Genomic DNA, 27935 nt, shown 5'->3' with positions numbered 1-27935 from the left:
ATAGTGGTCGATTTGATAAATTTTGTTCTCATGGCAAAAGCGATTATGATACAATCTCTACTGATACACACTATCGTGGTACAATGTGAGATTGGTATTTTTGGGTGAATCAACAAAGGATTGGAAAAGTATCGGAAGATGTAATCGAGAACAAATGACGCGTTAACGCGTCTTTTCCGGTTAACAGGTTAAGGAGAATGCGAACTTGTTGAATGCAACTTTCAGCAGTGTTCATCCTCGTTTGACGTTCGCGCCAAGTTGATTTAAATGGACGCTATTATGCTCGTTGTTCGTGTCCCGTCGTGCGTACATCCCTTTTTTGTGGGAACTTCGACGTTTAAATAGTCTTTGAACTCGTGGGAATAAGACAAACATTCCGCGGTGAACGTAATTATTTCAATCGCAATTAGTTGACCATTATTTCTCAAAAATAGAATTCGTCGAGTTTTTATTATGCACGGACGGTAAAGAAGGTTCAATAATCAAAGTCACATCTTAAAGTAAACCTTATCAAACTTTTATTCGATTACTTTGGAATACGTGTTGCATGAACTTTTTTTGAAAAAGGGAATACTTATAATGAACAAAGTTAAATAGAAAGAATACATATTTATGAAGTGTATATATAGAATTTGTTTATAATACATATTTGTGAAGTGTGTATATAGAATTTGTTTATAATACATATTTATGAAGTGTAGATATAGAATTTATTTATAATGCATATTTATGAAGTGTAGATATAGAATTTATTTATCAAAAATACACAACAGTGGTACAAATAATTGTATAAATTGTAAAACAACTGTTGCTGAAACTTCTTTGTCCTTATATATCTTTACGATAAAATAAATAAATTAACTGACCGGGTAATCTTAAAACAATTATTTAAATTTTTTAAATATAATATTTAAATGCATCTTTAATATCCGTATTCTAGGAACAACGTAAATATAATATATAATTTCTTTCTTATTTTAATGTTATTGTTCAAATACAGTAGAATATCTATTATCCGAACTAATTCATGAAAAACTAGAAATAAAACAATTTTTAAACGCGGATATTTATTAGATAAAAGCGTACATACTTAACAAGAGAAATGTACTACAAAAAATGATTGGTTTTAGATACCATTCAATTTTGAACGCTCACAAAAATGAAAATTTTTGTAATTTTGAAATTTCGAGCACTACTTAAAATAAAAATTTGTAGATTATTTGATTCTTTTAATTGTTCGCCCAATGTAACACAATATCCGATATATTTATTTTCACTACTACATTCGGCTATGTCTTTCTGTACCATTAATTATTTTTGTCAAAAATGAATAAAGTAATATCATCGTCTTTGGCGGCTCTAATAAGATGGTTCATTATTTTATATCTCAGATTACATTTATCTATGTTCAATCAGTCTTGAATATCATCGGTACTACAATTACTAAATCCAAACATTGTTATATATGCAGTATAAATACACCGTTAATTCTGGATAATCGGTCGTTGGGATAACCGAAATTAGGATAATTGGCGTTTCGGTTAATCGACGCCCTACTGTAACGATATCCGAATAATAATAATATTCGAATAGTTGAATATTTGAATAATCGAATTCGAATAATGTTCGTTTAATGACATTCGAATACGTAAATCGCAACTGACGATATTCGAATATTTATAAAATACTCGAATATTAATTTATTCAAATAGTTGAGCACTGCTTGATACCTGTCGATTTCGCCTTGAACAGAAAGTCCTCCCTCGGTCGTTTCTTTGTGCGGGGCTGCAGAGTGGGGGAGGCACACATCCCCGATTTGTAGTCGGCGTTCGTGTTCCTCAAGTGCAAGCACAGATGCATCAGCCACCGGCAGAGGTCGAAGGGTGGGGGTGGCGCGGTGGTGGAGGCGGTCGCAGAGTCCAGGGGCCCACTTGTTTCGTCCGAGGATCAGCTTGTCACTCGAGAGCGCGTTGCCATTCCGGCAACATCGGTCCGTTTGCCTCCTCCCTCTCCTCCGTTGCAGCACGAATCTCTCGTGTCGTTCCCTGCGCGCAAGTCCCTCGCGGAACTATTCGAACCCACGAACCACCGCGATAGTGTGCACAAGTAGTTCCGCATCCAGTGACAAGCGACTTTATATGATACGGAGGTGCGAACCGACAGTGATACAGTTCGATAGAGAATGCTTTAAACGGTAGCTGGTAAACACGCGCGTTGCAGAACAGACCGAATCATAAAAGTTCTCTATTCGGGCTTCGTCGAACTTAATCGTCGAATAATGACCACGGAGTCGTTGTCGCGCGAGCTGGACGCTCACATTGTGACCCTTCTAACGAGGATCTCCGCGCTGAAGGAGAACAACGGAGAGCTGACAGAGAGAAAGGCGCCGATGTCGATCGAGGCTCGCAGTCTGGAGCTCTGGAGAGCGGTGGCCGTCGAGTGTTTCGCCACTTTCCTATTCAGCTTGGTCGTGTCCGGCGCAGCTGCGTCCTCCGTGGTCTCCGGAAGCGGACTCTGCGTCCTAGCCACCGCGGTGGCCTCAGGGTTCGCTATCGCCGCGATCTCCTTGATCTTCGGTCACATCAGCGGTAAGGATTCTCTCATAAATCAATTCGAACGGACACCGCAGTTAGACTTTATTTTATCCGGGATAGAATTCGATTTCTTCCAGAGATTTTCGAACATTTCAAATCGAAAAATAAAAAACGACTGGCAAAGTATACGGAATACGTCGATGATTTTTAGGACGATCGTCAGAGATCTCTTTCCGCGTCGTTTATAGTCGGCCTTTGCGATTTCTCTCGATTGGCTCGTTAACCGATTATAGTGGCCGATGGAAATATTGCGCGCGACGGGTTTATCGGAACGTGCGTGAGTATATTCGGTTATGTATGTATTATATACGGGCGCGCGTAGTCTCTTAGCGTTTTGTTGCAGCTCTAAGCGAAACACGATCGCGTTTATTCTTCCCTCTTGACGAATATGGTTAATTAACGAGGGGAGCGCGCGTTTGCGCCGATGTACAGGGTGATTCAAGAAACCGGTTCGGTGGGCTGTAACTAATATTTAAAATTGATTAAAGAAAACAGTGTACAGTTTAATGAGGTCTCTCTAACCACAATTATATATATATTTTTTGTTTCAAAAGATGTACCTCTAGTATTTTCTTTTTATTCAGTAACCACTTTTTTATATCGATAGATTCTTTTCGTTATATACATATAAAAATGTCGATATACGATCTTCAAAAAATTAATACTCGAGTTCAAGTACTCTACGTTTCGAATACGTTGCATCGACAATGTATTCGTTTCTTTAAAATTAATTGTTTATATTTATTTAATAAATGCATTGAAATTAATTTTCTAACAAATTTATTTGTACTTTTCATTTAAAGTATTTCGTGAAGAATTTAGTTTTCAGCGTTCGTATTTCAGATTTATTATACACGAACTAATAAGAAAAATCAATTTGTTGAGAAAAATTGGAGGTGCATGTTTAAAGAAAAAAAATGATCGTATAACAATATACCTCGTTGAACAGTGCAATATCTCTTGCGTACAGGTTTCTGTAGTTTCGGTCAGGAAAGGAGTGATACCTTCTTGGATCATCCTGTATAGTACGATTACGATCTGTAGCAAGAATGTGCCCTCCGACTCTAACGCCTGGATGGCGACATTTAACTCCGCTAAGGCCTCAATATTAGGCATCAAAATGTTGCTTATTATTATTATTAATATTGTTGTTATTGTTATCATTATTATTAAGTCTTAATTACACATACGTGGAAGTATATACATGAATATATATAAGAATAAAATATAACTAGACCACGTGCATATATACGTGTGTGTAAAAGGTTAGATATAGCAAAGAGTGCTGGTACAAAATCTAACCTTATCAATTGCATACAAATGTTATCTTTGAGTTTTTTTAATCGTGCAAAAATACTAATTTTCATTGTACTCAATCATTATATATATATATTATGTATTTGAATTTCGACATTTTACGTAGTAATAATGTTAAATGAAAAAATGAATAGTTAACAGATAAGCGAGAATGCATAATACTAATGCATGTATTCGGATAGTACGAACGATTTTAAGTGCTTATCTTTTAGTAAATTTTCGAAAGAAGTTGGTGATTCAAAAAAAGTATTCACGATTTGATGAGCGCTGTTAGCTAACCTATATATACGGTCTATAAAATTTCTTTCGCGGAAATTGATCGTATTTAATTAATAGGGGCGTACGAATAATTAAATAGAGGCGTACGATCAAACCTTGATACTTGTACAAAGACGGAGCTGATCGTTCCCGCGAGTATCGAAATCCGTGCAATTATCGAGGTAATCGATCCAATCAGAATAATTACAAAATAAATTCTCACTCTTCGTAAAAAAACATGCCCCCTGAAACACTTCAACCTTGTCCAACAGCATTCTTTTACATTGCAAATATTTTTGAATATATTCAGTTCTAATACTTTGTATAACAGAAAATACTGTATATTAAACATGTGTAAAAATCTAATCTCGATATATAAACGGTGAAACGTTCACGTTGTTAACGTTTGGAACATTCTCGAAAATAAATAAATTTAATTAAACAATAACGAACGAGGAACGCGTGCATGTATCGAGGTTCTACCGTACCCTTGAAGGGAGATAATATTCTGTACGAAGTATGAGGTGAAAATCGTTGTTGCTTTTACGCATCGGATACGGGTTGGTAAACTCGTAATAAAATGATAAAATACTCGGTGCGCAGGTGGCCACGTGAATCCAGCTGTCTCGGTGTCTTTTGCTTTGTGTCGACGGATCTCTCTGCTTCGTGCTGCTCTGTACATCGCTGCACAATGCGGAGGCGGCATAGCTGGCGCGGCGATGCTCTACGGGTAAGCGATTCACTTTAAAAACGATTATAGAATACACGATTTATGTAGATGCTCGTGAAAAATGTTAACTCTTTGAGTCTATCAGATATACCATTCGTAGGTACCCGTAACACTTGTGAATGTTGATATACTGCTTAAAATAGGTTAGGGAATCATATTTTTTAAGACTAAGAGAAGTAGTCTACTAGGAGTCTAGTAGTCTATTGCCTGTAATTGACATTATTCAAATATCAATACGAAGGTGAAATTAATAATGAATATTTCATTTTTACTAAGGGTAGGAATTATTTTAGTAAACGATCATCAAATTATTTTTAACAATTTATTTTTAAAGATACTTTACATACGACGTACTATAGCACAGATGGCTTATTCGTTTATAAATTGAAGGAAATTCAATTTATTTCAATACCGAGTTAAGTAATATTTAGCGAGTTATTTTTCAAATACAAAGTTCAAAAATATTGATTACATGTTTGAATGTAACAGAGCCAATAATCTTGTTCAAACACTTGGACGTTGTCTTTTGAGAAGAATTTGTAATAGGGGTACCATGTGTCCACTTACATATGTTATTAAAGGATAAACGCATTATATAGATAATTAAAAATAACGATTCACACCCTCTTAGTTTTGCGAGTAGAACGCTTTAATTTTCGAAGCCAATACGGTTGAAGTTTTAAGCGCAAGGGGTTAAATGCTTTAAAAAAAAAAGGCTGTTCGAAGTCTTTCGGTACACGGAAGACTTTCGATATGGAAAAAAAGCGAGATACGCAGCCTCGAGACGGCAGCTGCCAGATAATGGAATCCAAGAAGGCCGCGTGGTCGAGTGCTTTTGCTGTTTCTACAAAATACGAACAAGTTTCTCAGGAAATAGTTTTCGAACGACTTTTAGTGATACTTTTACACGCAAATAGCGAGAAGAATTGATTCATCTAACAAAAAATATTGTTACATTTAAAAAAAAACATAAATGACCTTGAAATCTACATAGGTTAAAACTATTAATTCTAGAACAACAATGGATAACACTTCTTTCATTTCTTTCTCTATAAGTTAAAGAAAAAACGAAATCGATTTCAAATTTTTATCTATACAACCGTTGAATGGAAAAAAAACGATTGAACGTTAGTATTGCGAAGAAAAGTGATCAAAGTCAGAACTCCGTATTAATTTTCCCTGTATAGCTTTCTTAATGTTAACGTTAAAATTAATCTTTTAATGGCAAAAGATTCTTTAACCTATTACAAAAGATTACAATGTATTTAGATATAAAAACTGCCTAATAAAATGGTCTTATGAAGAAAATAAAAACCAACTTTGATTGGGTAATAAAACGATTTATTTATAGTACATTTCAAAACATTTTTTGTTTATTTTGTTTGCAAAAATCAAAATATATTTCTTCTGCTTCGGAACATTCTACGTGAATCTAATCGTTCGATAGAGACATTACAATTGTTGCAGGAACTTTAAATGTTCTATCAGCTTTCTTTTATTTCATTTTCTATTTTCTCACTGTTTGTATCGCTTTTTTCATTGATTGGTGAGACCACGACCTTTCGTTTCGATTTCTCTTATCGTTTGCCACTGTTTACAATCTAAAAATTAACGTAAATAATTTAACCGTATTAAAGTGTTCAATAAAAAGTGTTCCGATTTTAAACTGCATAAAGATCCAACTTTGAAATAGGGATTTCTGACTTACAGAAAGATGATTATTTTGAAAATATGACGTCGTTTATTATTACCTGTAAGAAACAGTTAAGAAATCATATAGATTGTTACTTTTATCCTATTTGTATAAATTAAAAGTAAGGAACGAATGCTTATCAATTTAGAAATCAAATTTTATCGAAAAGAAGACACGATGAAACAATTTCACGAATTACAAAAATAAAAATCAATGTATCACACGCTAATGCTGACTAACGAATGATCCTGATTCCATTGTTTCATGGTACTATTCCGAAGAAGTTATCTCACTTACCACTTGGTTGCAGCACCTACCTAACACAATAGGTTGGGGGTCTGACATAGAGGGAGAGGTCCAACATTGGTCGCTTTACTCTTCTAATATTTCCGTAGTACCGTTTCATCCAGAAAAACACTCGTTCCGATAGTAGAGTCCTCTCGTTAGTGATTTACACGTACGTATCTCGAAACTAACAGTAACTCCTGCGTGTAAAGAACAAATATTTTCAGTCACACGTTTACTACAAAACATACAAGTACTGACGAAGGTTAGGTCGAGGACTTAGGGTAAAGAGATCTCGACAATCTTTCGCAGATAATATGAAACTGTATGCGCATACCATGCTGCGTATCGTGCAATGCAAACAGGATGCGCGTACGCGAACCAACCACATGATATACACACTGTTTCGTAGAGAATCCCGAGAAAGGGACAAAATTTTATATTCAAAAATAAATGGAAAACGTGGAATATATTTTCTTTCGTACGGTGCTTTGTTTCTGAGAAATTCGATTTTAAATGTAAACGAGTCATGTAAGTACAAACACGCGACTTGTTAATCTAATTTACCGATCTTTTTTTGAGGTCATTTGCCAGGCATTCGATTGGCCCCATAGTTTGTCCGTCTTTCTCTCTACATCGCTCGAGAGTGATTCGGTACCAGCGACGGTACCCGGAGAGCCAGTCATTCCCCTCTTTTTTCATTTTTCTCTCACCATTCTCGCGATCTTTTGACCACGGGCGAAATTGAGGCACGTGCACAAGAGTTGGACGCAGCCGTGGGCGATTCACGAGAGAGCTTCTTCACCGTCTCCTTGTATCGTGCACGATGATCGGGCCCGGAACTCTGTTCACTGGGCAATTATAGACCGTTGGTGCTTTATGGATTAATAATAGAGATACGAATAACGACGAAAATATAATAAGGAGGTGTGCGTGTCGTTGACAGCAGGTACATACGATTTATGAAATACGATTTTCGTGAAAATAAGCGACAATCTCGACCAATAACATTGAATCGTTCGAAAGTTGAAGCAGCTTTACGCGCGGCTCGGGACATAATGTACTCGGAAAGCTGGAAATAACATATTGCTCGTAGAAAACAGCCGGGTAAAGTTTTCGTGAAATTCTGTTTCGAACTCGTAGATACACTTACCGAGAAAATACACGTATACCAAATGGCATTAATAGAAACGTTTAATTTATAATAATAATATTTAATTTACCCATACTTTACCGAAAACATACTTCATCCGTAAGACATTCGATGTTTATAGTGGGCACAAATACAAGGTTACGTATTTTCTGCATTTTAATGCTAAGCAATATATTTTGTGGAAAGCGAAACCACCTCAGGCATTGTTATTCGTAAATAACTTTAATTGTTTCCAACAGTAAAAAATAGCACAGACTTTCGATGTCTTATTTAGAAAGTGAAAGTGCTGCTATTACATGTTTCTAACCTCAGTTGTGCAAGAAGTTTTATCCCAGGATCGAACAATCGTTAAATCTAAAAGATTAATATACACGAATCTGTTTAGTGTCATTTCGATAAAAAATCCATCTGACAACAAACAGCAATAAATGAGTAAATTTTGCCGTTTAATTGTTCTTGCTTACTCAGCAAGTATCAATGAACACAAGAGGGAGGCAAAGAGTGTCCAAAAGACCAGCGGAAAATTACACGGGCGGACAAGGAACATGAGGAAAGAGAGGCTGAACGCGCAAGGGATGGAGAAAAATGAGAAGAGAGTGGGAGAGACGGCAGAAAGAGGCACGCGTAATTGGCAGGGTTAGGGGGGAGAAGCTTCTTCGAAGGTGAGCACCTGCCTCGTTCCTCGAGTCCTGCGGCAGGCCACCACCTCGCAGCTGCCGCAGATGTTTCGTGGACCAAAAAAGATCGCACGCGGAGGAGGGGAGAAGGATCGAGCGAGCACACCGAAGACGAAGATAATGAATACCTATGCACGCCATCTATGAGGTGGGACAAGTTTCACGACGCGATCGGTTCATTGAAGGAGGACATGCCGTGATCCGAAGCCGAGCAGATGTTCCCTTGCGTTTCCGAGGATCATTGTCCTCCCTTTCTCCTATCGTCTCCTGTTCGACGTCGCCCGTTCTCCCGTTTCCTCCTCGTCCCGTTTCTGCTCGCCACTTGTTCGGTTGAAATTAACGTCTGCGACGTCAGAGTCAACCGGAACTTCGCTCGAAACGAGTCGAGATATCTACCTAGAAATTTAAACATTTTCAGTAGATACGAGATCAAATGTTACCAGCAGATGGAAAAATTAATAATAGCGGAGTATTAATTTTATTCTCGTTTATTCGAAACTGAACACTTTGCAATCGTACTTGTACAGCGAATTGTGAACGCACCCGTAGCCGCATTTATCTGCAGCGTGTATTGCTGTATATTTGATGAATATTTACATTTTGTTATGGTAGTTATCGTCCGTTCAACTCATAGACTTCGTGTAAACAAAACCACGTGACTACGGCAGTGTCGAACGACGGGGGCTATATTCCGAATAGATACGAATACAATAGGATTGATATAAGTTGCCATTTACGTATAATAATGAACTTCGTTTTGAAGGCACAACTTAAACAACGTAAACAAAATTTCCATTATTAAACCTTACAATAATAATCTTACATAATTTTTAACGAAGTTTTTTTAACCGCTTATCGAATCTGTTTATGTTTCGTCTCTTGTGCATCGGAATTACCAATAGGCTTCTGACTAGAGACGTCGAGGGCCAATGAGATTCTTTCGAAATCACATGGCTTTGTTACACGAAGTCTTATATGTCGATCGTGGTAAAGGTCATTTTAGTATGTGACACGCCGTGTTACAGAGTGCTTCGATGCAGTAAATGGACTCCACGTTGCTCGCATGTAATGCAAGTCCCCTACATATACTTATTATAATTTCTTGAAAAAAGAGCAATTCTTTTACTATCGCAAAATTATCCAAGTGTCCTTTATTTTAATCGATTTTCTTAATTTCTTTCGCGAAAGATTCTCGATTCGTCATCGTTGTGTTACCTGTGAATTATTCAACCTGTCATGGGTCACAGGTTCGCGCAGGTTGCGTCGAAACTCACGAACCCCTGACTACTCTATCGTGCAGGGGTCGCAGAAATAGAACAATGCCCCTATAACGGATCGGGTACCCCCATGCAATTTCATCGATACTCCTCGGTCAAAAAAAGTAGAACCCCCTTACTATTGGTTGGCCATAGATATACCCTGAAACATCATTATCCATCCATTACCGTTTAAACCGCTTTGAAAAAGTTACGACGTTTTCCTTGGTGAAAGTCTACCAACGTAAAAAAAAGTGAATCGTAGTGATGGCGATCATTGTTTCAACGAAAGATCGAAATTCGTGTCTTGGTGTTTTGACAAAAATAAAATACTGTAGTATTTTACATACTTGTCAAAAAAATTTTTCGTGAACTATGTAAGAAATGTTTAAGTATCTTAATTCCGATACTCTGGCGTGTGACTGGTAGAAATGTTAAACAAACCTAAATTTGGTATCGTTATGGCATCTCTGGGTGACAGATCCGTCATCGCTGGGGCGAACCACCCTCGGACCACCATATGACCGCACAAAGAGACAACAAGTGCGCGATATGTACCGAAATAATAATCGAACAATACTCTAGTTAACCGGCCGAGTTCGTCATCCCTTCCAAAAACGTCTCTTGGGAGACGGGGCAACCCGATGGAAAAAACGATGCCGCGGAGCGAGAAAGACAAACGAGGCCTAGAAAAAGGAAGGGAAAAGCAAGCGCGCGGTATACTTGCATCTGTTGCGACTGGGTCAGCCAACAGAGAGGCGTTTGTAAAACACGTATCCTTGCATTTCGACGAGGGGTAGCTGCTCCCACTGCGACACTTTGGTCTCTTCCCTGGAATATAAATAAAAAAGGAAAAAAGGGGAAAAAGCTGAGCCGATAAATCGTAAACCGAACTGACGTCGAAGAGGGAGGGGGAAGGAAGATTATAGGAGAATCAGAAACCACGAGAGTCTAACTATCCGTAAAAAATTTACTGTCGTTTCTTTGATGCGCTACAAGATTTTTCCATTACACTACAATGAAGGTTTTAACAGTGCAGCGTCACGAGACTGAAGATCTTTACGGAGGAAATATTTTTAGGAATTTTTACACACAGTTTAATCGTACGTACTAATATCCAAAATAAAAATATGTTTAAAAGAAACTCACTCGTGACATTTGTGATAAATGTATTACACTTTTTTAATTTATTTATTTATTTATATTATACATATTAATGCACTTATTTTCCAAAGAGGATTCAGAATTGACCGAAAACATTGAATAAGATTTTGACCAAACAAACACGAAATCTTATCACAAAAACATAATATTGTTTGTCGATTATTGGCGAAGGTTCCTTTCCACTTAGAAAGGGTCTCTTCGAGCGAGTTCAAAGTCACTTTGAGATCCTCGCCGCGGAGAAATTTCCGACACCCAAATCACCGAAACGTTCAATCCTCCGTGTTGATCGAACACGTGCAACAGATAAATGCAAATATAAGATACGGTCGGGGTTTAATAAAATTCTGCTCAAAATATCGGCGTGGCGTCGGTCAATCTCTGATCTGCGCAACGTAGATTGGTATCTGTTGCTATAAAATTTCAAAGCTCGGCTGGTGTTGCCAGCGGACACGCCCCCTATCATCGTTTGCGAAACTGAGGCGAAAGATCACGGTGCGTCGAGACGGCCGAGATTCTTCGACGAAATAACGTTAGTCCAGGGGGATAACGACGCGGTGGTATAAAACCTATTTGTCAGGGGAGTTTGCCACCACGAACCGAGGAAACAGCTGTGAGGAAGCAGGTGTGTTGTGACGTCGAGCAAGACACACGCGGTGCGCGTGGCGGGCCGGATGTCCAGCGAAGGAGCAGCCACTGCCGTGCGTTTCCTGCCCTCAAAAACACGTCCGTGACGCAAAGTCGCGATCTGCTTCGAGCTCTAACAAGTAACAACAAGGAAACCAGATTGAAGCGTTACCACGCTGATTTTAACGATACTTCATAGATAAGGTGCTGGATAAAGAATATTTTTGACATTCGTGTTACCGTGTATCACTACAAAATTTATGTTCCTACTGAAATCTACTAGGTCAATTTATTTATTTATCATTCCTTCTTTTATATATAATTTTATTGATTTGATACCAACCGAATAACAATTTGGAATGTTACAAAGCATCTGTCTGAACACATTTATCCGACACTGTAAAGATAAAGAATTTATAAATATTTGACAAGATATTTAACAGTAAGAAGATTGTATTGTAAAATCACGCGGTGTGAATTAATTGGTCTAGGTTATGCCTGGGTTAGGTATTAAGAGTAATCTCCGTTGCTGTAGAAGATAAAGGTTTTTATTAAATTTTGACATTTTAATCTTAACGTAGGTCCTCTTCAGGGACACACTTTTACAAATAAATACAAGAATGTGTTATAATAGAAGTGAAAAAATGGTATTGCAAAAAACAATAAATTTTATTAATATTTAATAGGAAATTTATGGATAAATTTTGAAGGAAAAACGTAGAAAGATGGAGGATATTAATAGGAACCAAACATTTATACATATAGTGACAAAATATTCTCTGCTAGTATGATAAAAAAAATTGAAATCTTAGAAACAGCTGAGATCCTTATTAAAGACACCAGTCTATTTTGAGGTTAGATTTTATAACATCATTTTTAATTAGATTTCGTCTTTTATACATATATTTTACTCTTATTTCTGTTCGAATAATTATACTTAATGATGAACCGATTACTGTTTTGGAGGCATCGATTGGTAACATGTGGAAATCTGCAATTTGATTACTACACCATTTTAATCGACGAAATATGATTGTATTTGAAATCGATAGAAGTAGCAATGATCATCATTCAACGCAAGAAATATTAAAGGAAGTTGAGCAAAGAGAGACTTCATAGTCGATAGATATGCAATATCCGAAGCTTTCTCGAAAACCCCTCGATATTGGGTCCTTAAGCCGAGGTTTCGAGCACCGCTTTGAATAGACCGAGCCACCTAACACATTTCGTCGAATTTTCTTTGAAGATAACTCGCTGACCAAATACAGTTTTAAGAGAGCTACGTGCGATTGATTTCTTCTAAGATATTGATACATTTAAATATTGCAAAATCTGGCTAAATTATACGATGTTCTCTAGGATCGAAAATATATATATGTAAATATTACAGAAAGAAAGCGATAACAGTATCATTTGTAGTGCAGAGGACGAAATCTAGCAATATGTTATTATATTAGATAAAAACTAAAACCCAAATGTACATGTACTAAGAATGAAATTATAAAAAATCAAATATTACATACGGTTAAAGGTTACTTTTAAACATAACCTCAACAATATCGATTTGTGTTGAGAGAAACTGTTCTTCGGCCGAAAATGCAGCATGAAAGCCAGGTGGGTCAGGTAGAATCGTTTCGGTAGGAGGAATGCTTTACCTGCTCTCTGGAACACCTTTTACTGTCCGCACAAAAGCCGCGTGTATCGCGATTCCCGCTTTTACAGCTTCAGTTGTTTGCCGGAGTTCTCTCCGCCTCCCCCTCCTCCTTCTTCGAAACGTTATTTCAGGCGTTGGGAAATATCGACACAGTAACCTGCACGACGGTGCCGCGCTCGCACACATCTTCGTCGGTAAAAATAAACTGTCACACAGGGGCAAAAAAGCGAAACGCATATGGACGGGCAACGTCTTTTGGAGACGCTTCTTAAACCTCTACTTGGCGGTGTTCACTCTTTTTAAACTAAATATTTGAGTCTGTTACGCGTTGGGAAAATTTACGCCTCCGTATATACTTCTCCGCAACCACTCTACACGGAGTGTTCAGCGTAAACGATGATCGTCGAATGGACACTTTACCGGCGCTGAATCCTGCGACGAAACGTGGCGAAGTGTTCCAACCCGCTTACGATATTTTTTTGCAGACGTTTGTAGCTTGGTTTCTGCATTACAGATGCGTCGTCAAAGCATCACTGCGCAACGTATTCTCGCGAAAAAGTAAAGGATGTTAGTAGAGTTAATAGAGTTAAAGAGAAATACAGTATTTCTTGGCTTACACGCGGTGCACTGAACACTTTCCCCACCATTCGCGATTTGCTCCTATCTTACGACAGCGAAAGCGAATTCGAATGGGAGCAAGCGAGAAGAAACAATATGAGAGAGACGCAGCATCGATATTGTGTACCTCTCTCCGTCTTTCGGACACCCGATACTCCCCAATAATGCTTCGTCCGTCTCGTACCGTTCCTGGTTTTCTTTCGGTCTCTCTCACTCGCTCTCGCCTCAGGCAAGAAAGAAGAGAGAAACCACTGTTCAAGAATCGTGTCCGTTCTACGTTGTATAGCACGCATCGGTTCTGAGCTGTGCTTGCTTTCAACAAAGAAATACAGTAATTAACGCGACGATGTTGCAAAAATGATCGAAAGTATTGTTGTTCAGCGATACTAACTAATTGTAACACATAGATGCTGTCGATGCTCGAGAAATATACTGTGAAAAATGTACCCGAGAAGTTGGTGACTTTCTGCTCGCACAGGAAGAATTAATGAATACCAAGCGGCATTCTTCTCGAGCACCAACGACATTTGAAGAACATATGTAGGTACAGTGCTTACGTGAAAAGAAAACGTATTTTGTGTTAACATTCTTAACGTTGAAAGTAAGTGCCGTTCGCGCCATTAACTTATCAACTACCAGACGTCAATCATTATCGAATACCTTTGAATAACCACACAGAGAAATTAGTCGCTTTTAGTGTATTATAGTAAGGTTAAACATGAAGTACATACGGAGTGTAGTTTCTTTAGTACTGAGAGCAAAATTGAAGGACTTTCGTTGCATCTTAAAATCGATTCTTTTAACTTTTTGATAACAGTTTTCTCGTTAAATATTCCTTTCAATGCTTGTTTGTATACGTTACGAAGAGCATTTTTTTCAAAGCCACCCTGTATACCTTCTTTCTTCGCGTATCTCAGAATTCTTGAAGAACGTTAGGGGACAGGTTTGTCCTGAAATATGCATCGTTCAATCGTTATCGGCGTTCTTTGATAAAAAGAAGGGTGCAGAAGAATCGATGCCTGAATGCTGGCGGTGCTCGGCCCAGAAGAAAGAAACCTCCGGCCCGAAAAGGGCCGGTTTAGGTTGGGTCGAACGGAGCAGGATGCCAACAGATGGTCGTAACCACGTGTTCGTTCTCGAGAATCTTCCCGTTCCTTGATCGCAGGAGGGTGTGCGATTAGATGCACGCGTAGCCCGGCTGTTAGCGCCGAACGGAATTAGCTTCCTGACGGGACGCGTGATAAACGCAACTTTAAGCGCTTTACAATTTACTTTGTCTTTTTCCAGCGTTATCTATGTATTTATTATTGACTGCAACCTCAATATAGATTTAATCGAGGACAATTAAATTAATCTGTTATATATTATATTAATTACATTGTTTTTGGTTAAATCGATTTTAAGGTTAGAAATCGATAATAAATAAATAATCCTGAAGAATATTTCAAGTGTTCGGGTAAATGTTAAAAATCCTTAATTGATACTAAGAAACAAAGTTATTTTTTATCGATCGATCTAATCAGACCGATTATGAAATGTTATACCTCAACTAAACAACTACATTTATCGTTGAAGTTAAAAATATTTTGTAAAAAAATCATATCTTTTCCTTTCGAAGTATGTACGGACACAATTTCCAAGTATCTACGTTTTATGTTTTACACATTCTGAAAAGACTTCCATCTTTTATTATTCTACAAATGCGCGTTTAAATTGGGGGAGACCGTTCGAGTCCTTCCCCTGTCAGACGCGTGGTCGCTAAACGCGTAACAATCGTCATAAAATCTCAGCATCCGATCGGATTCTACGCAGGAGCGACCGAAACGACACAGGAGTATCCACAGTCGCCTCGACGCAGAATCGTGAAGGGTTGAACGCATCGTGAAATCCAAATGAAACGACGCGAAGCGCTAGTATTTCAAGTCGTAGCGAAATCTCGAGCCGAGCGACGCGCGCAACAATGGGCGGAGCTTCTGGCGCGGACGTCCACGTATGTACACCCGTAACGATCACTCACGGATACGTAGTGGCGATTCTGGAACGAAAGAATCGTATTGACCTGTTGGACGGAGGAAGAAAATCCCGGGGCAGCTGGCCGAAGATCGTTGCGGATCCTTCTCTCTGTATAGATCCTATATAAATCGTGCACCGTGCCTTTCTACGGGGAAACACGTGCCAGCCACATGTTGCACAAAAGGAATCCTCCGCGGTCCTTTCGAGCATCGTAGCGTAAGTCGCAGTCACAAAGGAGCTTTAGGACCCCATAAATGATTCTCTTTCGGGCAGGATCGAAGGGCGCACGGAGGCGGCAGATGTTTTCCACCTTCGAAGACGTCGATCCGCTACGAACGCGTTTGGTTGGGATGGCATGGGGGGGGGGGAAGAGAAACAAGAGGAATTTACGATCGTTTCGATATTTCCGATGCTTCCACGAAGGCTTTCGGGAGACTTTCCAGCGTTTATGACCTTGCCGTATCCACTATTTAGTCAGTGAATATTTTTACTGCGCAGGGGAGGAGGGGGGAGTGTATTTAAATTTGAATTCCTAACAGCGGACATTGCACGCAAATTACTTGTATCAACTGGACGGAATATATCGCCTTTTCCAACGTTTCTCGGGAGACAGAAGCTATCCAATGTACCGGGCTATCGTTCATATTCTTGATAACGAATTTACCATCGAAGAGAGTTTACTATTTGAATTTACATTCTTATCGCGCGAATGCTACAGAGCTACCCACGCACTAGTCTCAACAAACGCTAAGATCCATCGATCGAGCGATTTTTTAATTTAATCAGTTGTTCAGTTGTACCTAATAATCGAATTGGATTTCTTGTCTTCTGAATACAAATTGCTATCCAATATACTGGACTATTATCCCGTTCATCTTCTTGATAAAGAAACCACCGAGAAATGACTACCTTTGAATCGGTCGTTAGCGATTAAGAATTACCAGACTATAACCTTTGTAAGTAGCAACTTTTTTCATTATTTTTATATCCCCTGCCAACCGTAGAAATAGGTATTGCACGTTGTAACACGTACCGTGTATTATTTATTAATACCGAAAGAATATATAATTAATTAATCTGTATACGGAAATCTCAGTATGAACGCCGGGAATAAAAATACAGCATTTATTGCGGCGCAGAAGCGGATCCTCGTGGGTGTACGCACTTCCTGTCTCCTTTCTTTCAGACGTTCCCCTATTCAACAAAGAGGATAGAATTTTGATCCGACCTGCTTTCGGTTTCGCTCTTTAAAAGAATTCTTGTGCTTTGTCGCGACGGATTTCTATGGTGAGAGGTTGCGCAGGAAACTGCACGGTACACCGTAAGAAATCCCCAGAAATCAATCTTACACCGTCTTCTTGTTGCGAGCACTGAGAAAGAGGAAAGGTGACGCGAAAATGGGCAGACTTGAAGGAAAATTCGGTTTGTGTAACGAACGCGGCGAGAAACGCTATTGAAAGGATGTCGAGTTCCGAGAAATTGTCGATTCGTTCGCGAAAACTTTTTCGTAGTATTCGACTTGAACGATTCTATCCATTCTACGCATGGAACCGAAGGACGATACAGAACGCAATATACAACTTGGACGAGAGATATGAAACCGAACGAGTAAAAGGAGATACCCGTAGTTTCAGCCATCTTAACTCGAATCTACCAATGATGCCATCTAATAGAATTGCGGTGTAACTCAACGCACATTCTCTTCCACGTGTTATCATCTAACGTAGCGGTATACAGTTTTCGATAAATTGTAGGTGGTACCGTATGTAAGTATCTATATTTACAAATACGCACTAGGTAATAAAGAAGGAGTGTAAAAATTTAAAAATAATTTTTTTTTAACAACTAACTCTTACGAAAGCAACATATTGTTATATGTTTACTAATTACGGTAATGTTTGCTTAGAGTTGCTCGCCTAAATTTCAACGATCTATCCAAATCGTTCCTCTACTGCTCAGAGTCTCGAGTTGAGCGTAATTTGATCCTACGAACAAGGCAACGAGTAGATATAGCGAGAGTAAGCGAGAAAGGAATAGTGCGTCAAGCAGCGATCATCGAGCTCTCGAGCACTTCAAAGAAACGCCGCATACGTTACGACGAATGATCCAATTACGAGAATTTTAATTTCTACATTTTTCAATTTATCTTTATAATAATGGTGCCAACAAATTAGCGAGGTTCTTCCGATAAAAATGAGTCCAAACACGGCATAAAATGAAAAAATGACAAATTTTAATTTTTGTCACAACAAATTAAAATTTGTCGAATTCATGTACAATAATAATAAAAAATTATTTATAATTATAAGTAATAATAATTGCCTCATCGTACAAACTTACATTGTATTCTACAACAAATATTTCAAGAGTTTCGAGTGAAAATATTAATGCCATTAATTGTGTTCGATGTTACATTTCCGAAAACATTAAATTATGGGTCAAATACTAATTTATATTTATTTCGTAAAAATTCAGTAGAACTTCTTACAAAAGTCTTATTTATAAAACACGTTGTAACCTTAACAAAACATTTGTTTTGTACAAATTTTCTCTCCCTTGTTTCATGAAGTATTTTTGCATACAATTTATATAAAATAAACATCGATCTTGAGAAAGCAACAATTTGCCACTTGATGCGTTAAATGCCCCGTCCCATACATAAACGAGGATTAACGCGCCTTCTGGACACGCGAACAAGCGTCATTACCCTTCTCGCGAAGCTTCCCACAATCGATCGTTTGTCCTGGCGGTTGACCGTAAAACCTAATTTTCGGGTTTAACCGCAGCCCCGTGGGCATCTGAACTTTCCCACAGGGCGAGACTTTATAATGGAATCACATGTGGATCTCTCGCTGCCTTCGCCTCAGCGCGCGTCACATGTGGCGGTTTTCCTCACTGGAAAAGAAGGGAGCGGGCCCGTGAACCGAATAGCGAGTTGGGGGCGAGGGAGGGGAGTGTCCGGTTCACCAACGAGTCGTTGGACGAAACTGGGCGAAGGGGGGGGGGTGCGCCGCGCGCAGTTTCATCCCAGTGGTCCGGTGGGTGGAAGGTATCAATAGCTCGTTAAACACGACAGAGGCCCGGTGAAAGTGATACGCACCCCGTGTCTCCCTCGAATTGAAATTTATTTAAAGCGTCTCGATCCCTCATCTCCCCTACGATCCTCTTGGGGACTGTTCCTGGGGTTCGCGTACCCCCGTGCGAATATGGGGCACAGGTTGCACGCGGGCTCTCGCCCTCGAGTCAAGTGCACACACGCGAAATTAAACGTTCTCCCGGCGATCGGTTGCGTCTCGCCTCGATGACCGAGGGTTCCTCGAGTACGTGAGAAAACCGCTGCGAGAGAGGTTTACGGGGCAGTATCGAATGACGAACCGAAAAAGTGACTCGGATCTCGGACAACCCCGAGATAGAAAATCTGGTCTGCTTCCCGCGGATATTCGACTTCTGGGGCGACGTTCAGGCTTCAAGCTGGTGGATCGACGTATTCAAACCTGTACAGGGGATGCATATACATACTTGTTACAAATCGACAAAAGTAACGGCATTTTACTCTCTGACCCATGAGAGAGGAGATTATTTATAAACAATAGAGACAGGCAACGTTTTTAGATAATTTCTTTAATTTATTTCTAGATAAATGATTCGAATAAAGAATAAAAAATAATTAAAGTTTTAGCTATTCCTCGGTAATTGAACATTGGATTTTAATTATAGGATGAAATGGTGAATAATGAATAAATAGAACGAAGGTAACAATAAAACGGGGTCAAAATGGAGGTATTAGGAAAAATGTAGTAGAACAAAGGCTTTGGCGGCGCTTTTAAACGATCTATAAGTTCCAGAGCTACCGCTAATGGCTTGGGACGCATATTTGGCATGCTTTATACGAAAGAAAATGATATCAAATGTACAAAAAAAGTAGTGAAAAAATCATATTCAATTTTTAATGATTTTAATTTATTCAGAAATTTATTGAGACACCTTTGTATTTTCTCACTGAAGAAAAAGTCAACGTGTATTCAGTCACTGAATACCTCGAAAACTATAGATGTTCGGGATAGATGACACTAAACCGTCGTGTTCTAATTAACTCAACAACGTAGTCGGATAATTGAGTGAAATCATGCTTAATGTGAGTGAAAAAGTGATCAAAAGGTAATAAATTCTGAAATTTTAAATATTCCGATGTTCGATTGTATAAATCTTTTTCAACGTCTCGTTAGATAAAAAACAGCTCGTGAAGTTGCATGGCGTTATTTGTCTTTAGCTCTGTATACAACGACTCTACTTGCCGCTATTCTAAGTTTTGTATTGCGCGCGAAACAGCTATAGAATAGTACGTGACACCCTCGTCGCACGTTCTCCCGCTTTTGTTTCTGCGCGCGCGAGACTGTAGCGTAGCCTGGTAAAATGGGAGTCTGGCCTGCAGCACTCTGAGAGTAAAGAGCAGGTGAGAAAAAAAACGTTCCCTTTCCAGTGGTATTGAAAAAACGGGGCTCTCTCTTGGAAATGGGATGACAAAATGTAACAGTATTTTGTAAGCTCCTTTTAAAGATAGAAGTCTTTGTAGCAGGTTCATCGATGACCCGGAGGTCTTCATTGAATTTATGTTAAAATAAAGAACGAGACCGAGTGATCCAGACGAGACTGGATAAAAGTGTGGTACAATGATTCCCTCATTCGAGCGATAAAATCGGGACACATGGTTGACTTGAAAGCGGAGTAGGTAGCGATTTTGATCTCACGAGATTCAGTCCTCGTGTACTGTCCAACGAACAAAGTAAGTAGTTTACACCGAGAACGAGTCTTGCATTACGTGCGCTTAGTGTCGATCAATAATGCGATATAAATATTTCAATATTCTACATTATATATTTTCGAGAGTATCATCAATGTACCGACAACGTTTTCCCGATGATAATTAGTGCAAACACGATTTCATTCGAACGTGTACGTATTTGCATTAATTAGATGTAATTTATTTTATTCATATTGAATAATTTTAAAAAAATTTATTTTCACAATGAAAAATATTATTTTATTCACTTTGATCCCACAGAAGATTTAAATACATTAAATTACTATTTATGTACATAAACAGTACTATTGTTAGTTCTTCTCGAAGACTCCAATGTTTGTAACAATTTTCAACCGTTGCTTTGTCATCGGTTATTTTTATAATAATATAATTACATGTTTCGTCTTGTTATGTTTTCTACGATGTATCCTTGGTCAAAGCGATTCGTCGGCATACAGCGGACCAATGATATTTTGGTCACGCGATGAGCTTTGTTTACATCGAAGTTCGTCGTCTCACCGAACGGACAATCCAATAGAAACTCGCCTATCTATTCGCTCGTGGGTAAATAACTGTCCACGAAATCTAACAGGATGTTAGGCTTGCAAATTACACCCTCGTCGTTCTGTCGAATAGCATCGACGGTTACAAACGAGGGAACGTTGTTCACTACGGATAAAAAAAAAGAATAAAGATCCCGCTTATCATGCCGAAGCTCGTAAAAGGAACGCGTGCACGCGTGCTCCTTTTCTCCTGTTTCCAACCTCGACGCGGCTATCGTTGTCCACGGACGGTGCAGTTAATCCCAATTGTACGGTCATGATCTGCATTTCTGATTTCATCAATTCGCTCTCTCGTGACGCGCGTTCGCAGAAGGCCTCTTCAGGACAAAGCGAGAGGGGGAAGCTAGAGGCTTTAATTTGCATCGACTTCGGGCCAAAGAGGAACAGAGGGGGGATTTTCGCCGATTGTGTTACACACTGACAGGACTTCAGAAACACGAGACACTCAGGTGCTGGAATAGGCGTTTACGATCGAGATCAGCCGTGAATGTCTCACGAAATAACTCGTGATCCATTTTGGAAAGTCGTTACAGTTTACAGGTGTATCGTTATACTTTCATATCTGTAAGAAAGGAAAGTATCGTAATTAATTTAAACACAAATATTTAGTACAAAGTTCATTATTTGATAATATATTAGACATTGTTCGGTAACAATTTGTGTACCAGAATATCATCTATTGTTAATAAATCACCAACGATTATAAAAGTCAAATATTATATAAGCCAAGCTGACAACGTAAATTGTGAAACGGAAATGTAAGCCCATGGGTAGATTAGGCGTAGGCGTTGTATTCTCGTTTTACGTTTTCCGTTATGTCGGACATTGTCCGTCCACGCTACAATTCGTATAAATAATTATCAATTGTCCGAAGTGAACCTCGAATAAAGGTCGAAACACTAGAAAATAAATATTACGTTCACATTCGGGGTCATTTAATCGAAAAGTTGTTGTCCCCTTTCTTTTAATTATCCTTGATTGATTCAATTTAGTTAATCTTAACCTCGAAACTAGATTCATCATTGTCGACCGTTAATCGTTGTCCAACAGGATTGGTAACGCAAGTAGAATGGAAAGATCGTGTGTCTGTGACCCCGTATGATTATACGAATGGAGAAAATTAACGAGGTTTTATGCAAAAGATATAGCTAGGACCGGGCGTGGCGTGGCGAGCAAGGGTTAGGAAGGGCTCGAGGATGCACTGGCTAATGCAAACATTACACTACAGGGACCTACTTACCACAGGGGGCTTTTACGCCCGGTGTCGCTGTTGGCGTAACTTTCAATAGGAAAAACATCGTATATTATATCGCCGCGTGCGTCGTTGACGCAGCGAATGCCATATGCGAGTCTCGATTTCGGGAAACCGATCGATAATCCTTTTCGCAAGTGTCGTTACAACTCAATTTTTTATACACGAGGTGATGGTTCTTACAATTCGTAGCGTTCGACGATTTGTAGCGTGGGTCAGGTATAAAGCTATTTAACACAATGAACGCCGTGGTGGTCACCGATGACTGGCGCTCTATACTTACAACATTTCTTTCAAGTACTTGCAACGAACGGATACCTAATATTTGTAAACTTTTAAATAACATCACCATTGTCAGTAATGCTATAAAATAACAAGTACACCGACAAATTATCGAACATTTCTACTTTTCGAGATAGAGTCTGGACAAATATCTATTAATGGGTTAACGTTACCAAACATTTTTTTTGAGATGGTAGAAGAACATAATCTTGCTTTTTTAAAGAGTGTCTGGTGTACTTTTTTCTTAAGATCCGGAGATGGTAAGTCTATACAAAGCCATTCCTCTGATGGTGAATGACCATAAATTACAGCTTACCCTTTCAAATTGTCACAATCTTGGGACCGAGCTGAAACTTAGCACAAATAACGTTATTTGAAATACTATTTCACGTAGCATATTGTTTTATTCCACGGTTATTTCATCGCTGAAATACAATTATGTTGTCTTACTTAATAAAATAATTTTGAAAATAATAATTCTGTATTTAAAACAATGAGATACTCTCGGAATTAACCGACGGATCGTTAAATCTTTCGATACATAATCTAATGCACGTGAAAATACAAATCGAAGAAAAAAGAAATTATTACAACAAATAGGCTTACAAGTTATTTAAATTGCATATCCTTTCAAATAAATTGATATTTTACTTTCTTCCAAATAACATTGTCGAAATATTATTTCAAATAGTTATTTTTTTTTTTTTTTTTTTTTTAAATGAGGTTTACAAGTCTAAAGTAAGTTTCAGTCAATAGTTTTCCGTTCCACTCGTTTGACACTCTGGTATTATCAATTTCGCCAAGTGCGATTTGCGCTAAAATCAAGAGAGGTTAAAGTAACGTTCGGAATATTTTTTATTGCAGTGTGTCCGCTCCTTCCAACACGCAGACTTTGACATCTCCTGGTCGTCTCGGTGGAGCGATCGAAAGGCTCCTAGTTGAACTGGCGCTCTCGGTACTGATCGTCCTGGCCCATTTCACATCGGAATCGACCAAACCGCTACCGATTACCATGGCCTCGAAACCAGCCGGAGTGTTGGCCGCAGCGTACACGGCGGCCACCTTGGTCTCGGTAAGTGCATCTCCTTGGAACCGTGGTTCGATCAATGGTACACGCTCCTGGCTGTTGAAAAAAAATCATTATGTCGGCGCGTCTAAGAAAGCAGCTACCTTTTTTCTTCGTTCCCTTCCGCCGTACGTGCCCCCCCCCCCCCCACCTCCCACTCGTTCGCGCAACCAGTCCACATCCAAAGAGTCTACCGAACTCTTTCGAATCGGATCCACGTTTGCGTCTTTAAAGAGCACCTGCAGTTACTCTGAAAAAGACCGAGAGGTCTTCACCGAAGAGGGCAGAAACAGGAGGCAGAGAAAGATGCGAGAAAAAAAGAGAGAGGAGAACTCGATCCTGATCCCACCTGCTCCGGAACGCGTGTACAATGCGAGCTGAAAAAACGACGAACCCGAAACCACCATCGCGTATACGCGTTAAACGTCCAGGCGCCTTGTATCCCGAACAGGAAAGTCCTCGTTCGTTAGCGCGAAACGCACTGGTGTCGACTTCCGACCAGAGCTGAGACTGCTCGTTGAAACTTTTCCGTATTCGAATATTCGAACGGTTAGGCGAGTACTCGAATACACGAGTATTTTATAACCCGATCAAAAATTGGAATATTCGTGACACGTAGAATAACGCAAGAAAGAAGTAGTGTGCGGAGCGCTTCAAAGAAACACCGCACGTTACGATTTAATTAAAATTTTAATTTCTACATTTTTCACTCTATCTTTACAATAATGATACCGACAAATTAGCGAGGTTCTCTCGATCAAAATGAATCCAAATACGACACAAATTGAAGAAACTTTGCCATCTTTGCAATTTGAGATATTTAAATTCGTTACGAACAAAGTTCACTAATCCATCAATACTATTATTACAGAGATAAAGTGAAAAAATGATTTTTTATTTTTATAATCGCTAATTCACCGTAGTGTGCGCGACATTCTTCTGGACACTCGACTATCCCTACTTTGCGCACCATTTCTTTCTCCCTTACTTTCATTGTGTTTATTCTTTATCCTTATCGAGTGCCTCGAGATTCGAGCTCGAGCAATTTCTGGAATAAAATCGCGACAATTTCAACGCTAACCTTGTATTGGACGATTGCTAACGAATAATCTTCAATTAATTTTTAGAGTCCATTCCTGAACCCAGCACGAGCTCTTGGGCCAGCGTTTGTCACCAATCGATGGGATAATCACTGGGTGTACTGGGTAGGACCACTGTCCGGGAGCGCGGTGGCTGCTCTGTTGCACGAGTACGTGTTGAACCCGAAACGGATCAGGGATCCGCGCGACATGGATGACGGTGACAACTCGTCGATGAGATCAGACGAGGACACCTATGACGATTTGGACAAACCATCCGGGCCCAAGTTCTCTAGCGCTTACGCCACCTACCGTCCAGTAGTCGGGGCGTCCTCGTCGATCTACAGTGCGCCACCATCAGCCTTAGAGCGCGTCGAGTCGATTTACGGTGGCACAAAGTCGCTCTACTGCAAGTCACCGCCATTAACCCGGGCGAACCTGAATCGTTCTCAGAGCGTTTACGCCAAGTCTACCACTGGCACCCGAGACGGTTTGATGATCCCTAAACCAGGACCACTGGTCCCAGCTCAAAGCCTGTATCCCATTAGAATAGGACAGACGGGTTCTCAGAATTCCAGGGAGGGTAGCCAGCAACAAACTGTGTCGACAGGGCCGGCTCAGAACACGCAGAATCACAACAGCACGAACCAGAATATGCAAAATCAGCTGCAGCAGTGCACGCAGAGTATTTACGGGATCAGGGGCATCTCCACTAGTCTGAGCACCCGCGAGAATGGGATCTACGGTGTCTCCACAGGGTCTAGTATATATGGACGTGCTCCAGCCCCACCTCCAATCGGTCAGAATTCCTCTCAATCGGGACCAAACGTTCAACCGTCGGGACAGAATCATCATCAACAACCGCCCCCACAACCGCAGCAACAACAACAACAGCAGCAACAACAGCAGCAGCAGCAGCAGCAGCAGCAACAACAGCAGCAACAGCAACCGCAACAACCTCAACACCAAAACAGCGCGATGACCGCCACCTCGGATAACGCGGCCAACTCAAGGAGACCGGAGAGCATGTACGGACACATCTCCAGGCGCAGTGACGACTCTGCATACGGCAGTTACCAGGGCTCCACGCGAGGAAACTACGGCAAAGTGACAGGACCACCACCCGGACCATCCGGACAACCCAATGGACCACCCGGGCCACCTCAGTATCGTGACCAAGGGAGACCAAGCCCGGCCGGACCCTTGCAGCAGAACCAGCAGACCAATTTCCAAAGGAATTCGCCGAATCCTCAATACTGACTGTAGATTCGTTGAACCTTCTTGGCTGACGTCTGTTGGACATGGCTGCCGGACGATCGGCAATTGCGAAGAGACTTATTCGATCAGTCAATGACTGTTCGCGCTGGAACTGGGTGATCGGGATTGACGATTACGAACCAGTTTGGAATAACATTTGGAATTCGTCCACTATTGACCACAGACAGTGAATGTAGTTCGGCCGCGAAGAAGGTTGAAGGTCTTGGTAGAAAGCAGACACGTGCCATTTTTATAATGTGATGGGAAGAAATGAAAGAAAGTGCTGCCAACAATCCAGACTACGAGGTTTCAGAGACTTTAGGGGAATAATATAGTTCGTTATTTCTAGCTCACGGGTGGAATCGGTGTTCGTTACCGTAGTGATGATAGCGTTTCCGAGAACGAAGATTTCTCGTCGAGATTCGTCGTGATGTATTCAATTGGAAGAGGGAAACAGTTCGTTTAAAATTATTTTTCACCAGTGTTGTATATTCAACGGAAATAGTTTTAAACGATTGCTACGTGTAACTGAATTTTACTCTACCAATTGGAAGAATTAATCATCGATCCTCGATCGTTAGTCTTTTTACTCGAAACACGGTGATATTTATAGACAGCAGGTCACATTTTAGGTGCGAGAATCGCAACGGTTCTAATCTCTAGGTGGTAAACTCGAAAGCAACGAACGTTTTCACGAAGACGCGAGAGAACCGTTATTTAAACGCAAATTAATTTCAAGGTGAACGACAAATTCTAGTTCTCACTCGCGATTAATGAATTGATTAAAGATCGAACAACGAATTTCAAATTTTAATCGTGATCTTTAATTATGCAGTGAAAAGAATTTGACGAAACTTTGATCAATTTTACTTTATACATTGTACGAACGACACGATCGAATACGCTCGATACACAAGCGATCAATGAGCCGAATCGATTAGTTGTAATCAGTGTACCGTCGCAAGACTGATCTCGTAAATATTTTTATATATCACAATTGGACGCGACTCTTCGCGTCAGTTTTTTACCGATATAAATCTCATGTATCGAATGATAAAGTTAGGATATGGAAACTCGCATAATATCAACGAAACACATATAATCGTCTCTTTTGACTGTTTTTTTTTTTTTTTTTGTATAATTACAATGATCGACTTACGGTGTAACGGAGTGAGAAATATTTATATAATATCCTGAAGGGGACTGAGATTCATCATGTATATTGCACTGTGTATGTGCTATGGCGGTATTATTTTGAGAGATATATTATAAATTCGATATAAATATTATAAACGTAATTTAATAAAATGCGAATGTAACGAACGTTTACGAACTGCTACTAGAGGATACAGAGAAATCGATAGAACTTCGAAGTGTTTTGTATATATTAAACTTTGTATTTATTATTTTTATCGTAGTTTCGATTACTGTTGCGTTCATGTATGTACGTAAATAGAAAAACTCGACAATAAACGAATCGGTAAGACAATTTTTATATTTCTCCTTTTCTCCTTTTCTCCTGGATGTAGATAATTTATCAAAATACCACGATTACGAAAAAGGTATTACTGTATAAATAAATATACGCTAAATAATCAC

General features: G+C 39.5%; 1 protein-coding gene and 2 long non-coding RNA genes across 4 annotated transcripts; 1 reads left to right on the top strand and 2 right to left on the bottom strand.

The window, feature by feature from the left end:
- The first annotated feature begins 1985 nt into the window (after positions 1–1985).
- On the top strand, positions 1986–27789 carry Bib (MIP channel family protein big brain). The gene is made up of 4 exons (XM_076311769.1): positions 1986–2588; positions 4773–4899; positions 23799–24006; positions 25128–27789. Exons 1-4 carry the CDS (start codon positions 2279–2281, stop codon positions 26337–26339), a joined length of 1857 nt encoding a protein of 618 aa, XP_076167884.1. The 5' UTR covers positions 1986–2278; the 3' UTR covers positions 26340–27789.
- LOC143146990 (uncharacterized) lies at positions 6234–13890 on the bottom strand. 2 transcript variants are annotated; one of them, XR_012992144.1, is made up of 9 exons: positions 13407–13890; positions 9923–10126; positions 8836–9103; positions 8338–8384; positions 7835–7949; positions 7445–7728; positions 6910–7077; positions 6608–6650; positions 6234–6500 (listed from the first exon to the last, which is right to left on the bottom strand). It is a non-coding gene; the product is annotated as an uncharacterized LOC143146990 (long non-coding RNA). The 2 variants fall into 2 exon arrangements; XR_012992145.1 differs by having other exon boundaries at positions 6890–7077; positions 7835–8384.
- LOC143146991 (uncharacterized) lies at positions 21087–25372 on the bottom strand. The gene is made up of 4 exons (XR_012992146.1): positions 25082–25372; positions 22641–24057; positions 21602–21962; positions 21087–21506 (listed from the first exon to the last, which is right to left on the bottom strand). It is a non-coding gene; the product is annotated as an uncharacterized LOC143146991 (long non-coding RNA).
- Positions 27790–27935: the final 146 nt, after the last annotated feature.

The sequence above is a fragment of the Ptiloglossa arizonensis genome, chromosome 5 (assembly GCF_051014685.1).
Source record: "Ptiloglossa arizonensis isolate GNS036 chromosome 5, iyPtiAriz1_principal, whole genome shotgun sequence".
NCBI lineage: Eukaryota > Metazoa > Arthropoda > Insecta > Hymenoptera > Colletidae > Ptiloglossa > Ptiloglossa arizonensis.
Note: the sequence above shows the minus strand (reverse complement) of the source record. Positions and strands in the feature narration are given on the sequence as shown.

Coding starts and splice junctions, on each gene's coding strand:
- Bib (XM_076311769.1), top strand. CDS start 2,279: ATGACCACGGAGTCGTTGTCGCGCGAGCTGGACGCTCACATTGTGACC. Junction 2,589..4,772: donor GATCTTCGGTCACATCAGCG/GTAAGGATTCTC, acceptor CTCGGTGCGCAG/GTGGCCACGTGAATCCAGCT. Junction 4,900..23,798: donor GGCGCGGCGATGCTCTACGG/GTAAGCGATTCA, acceptor TTTTTATTGCAG/TGTGTCCGCTCCTTCCAACA.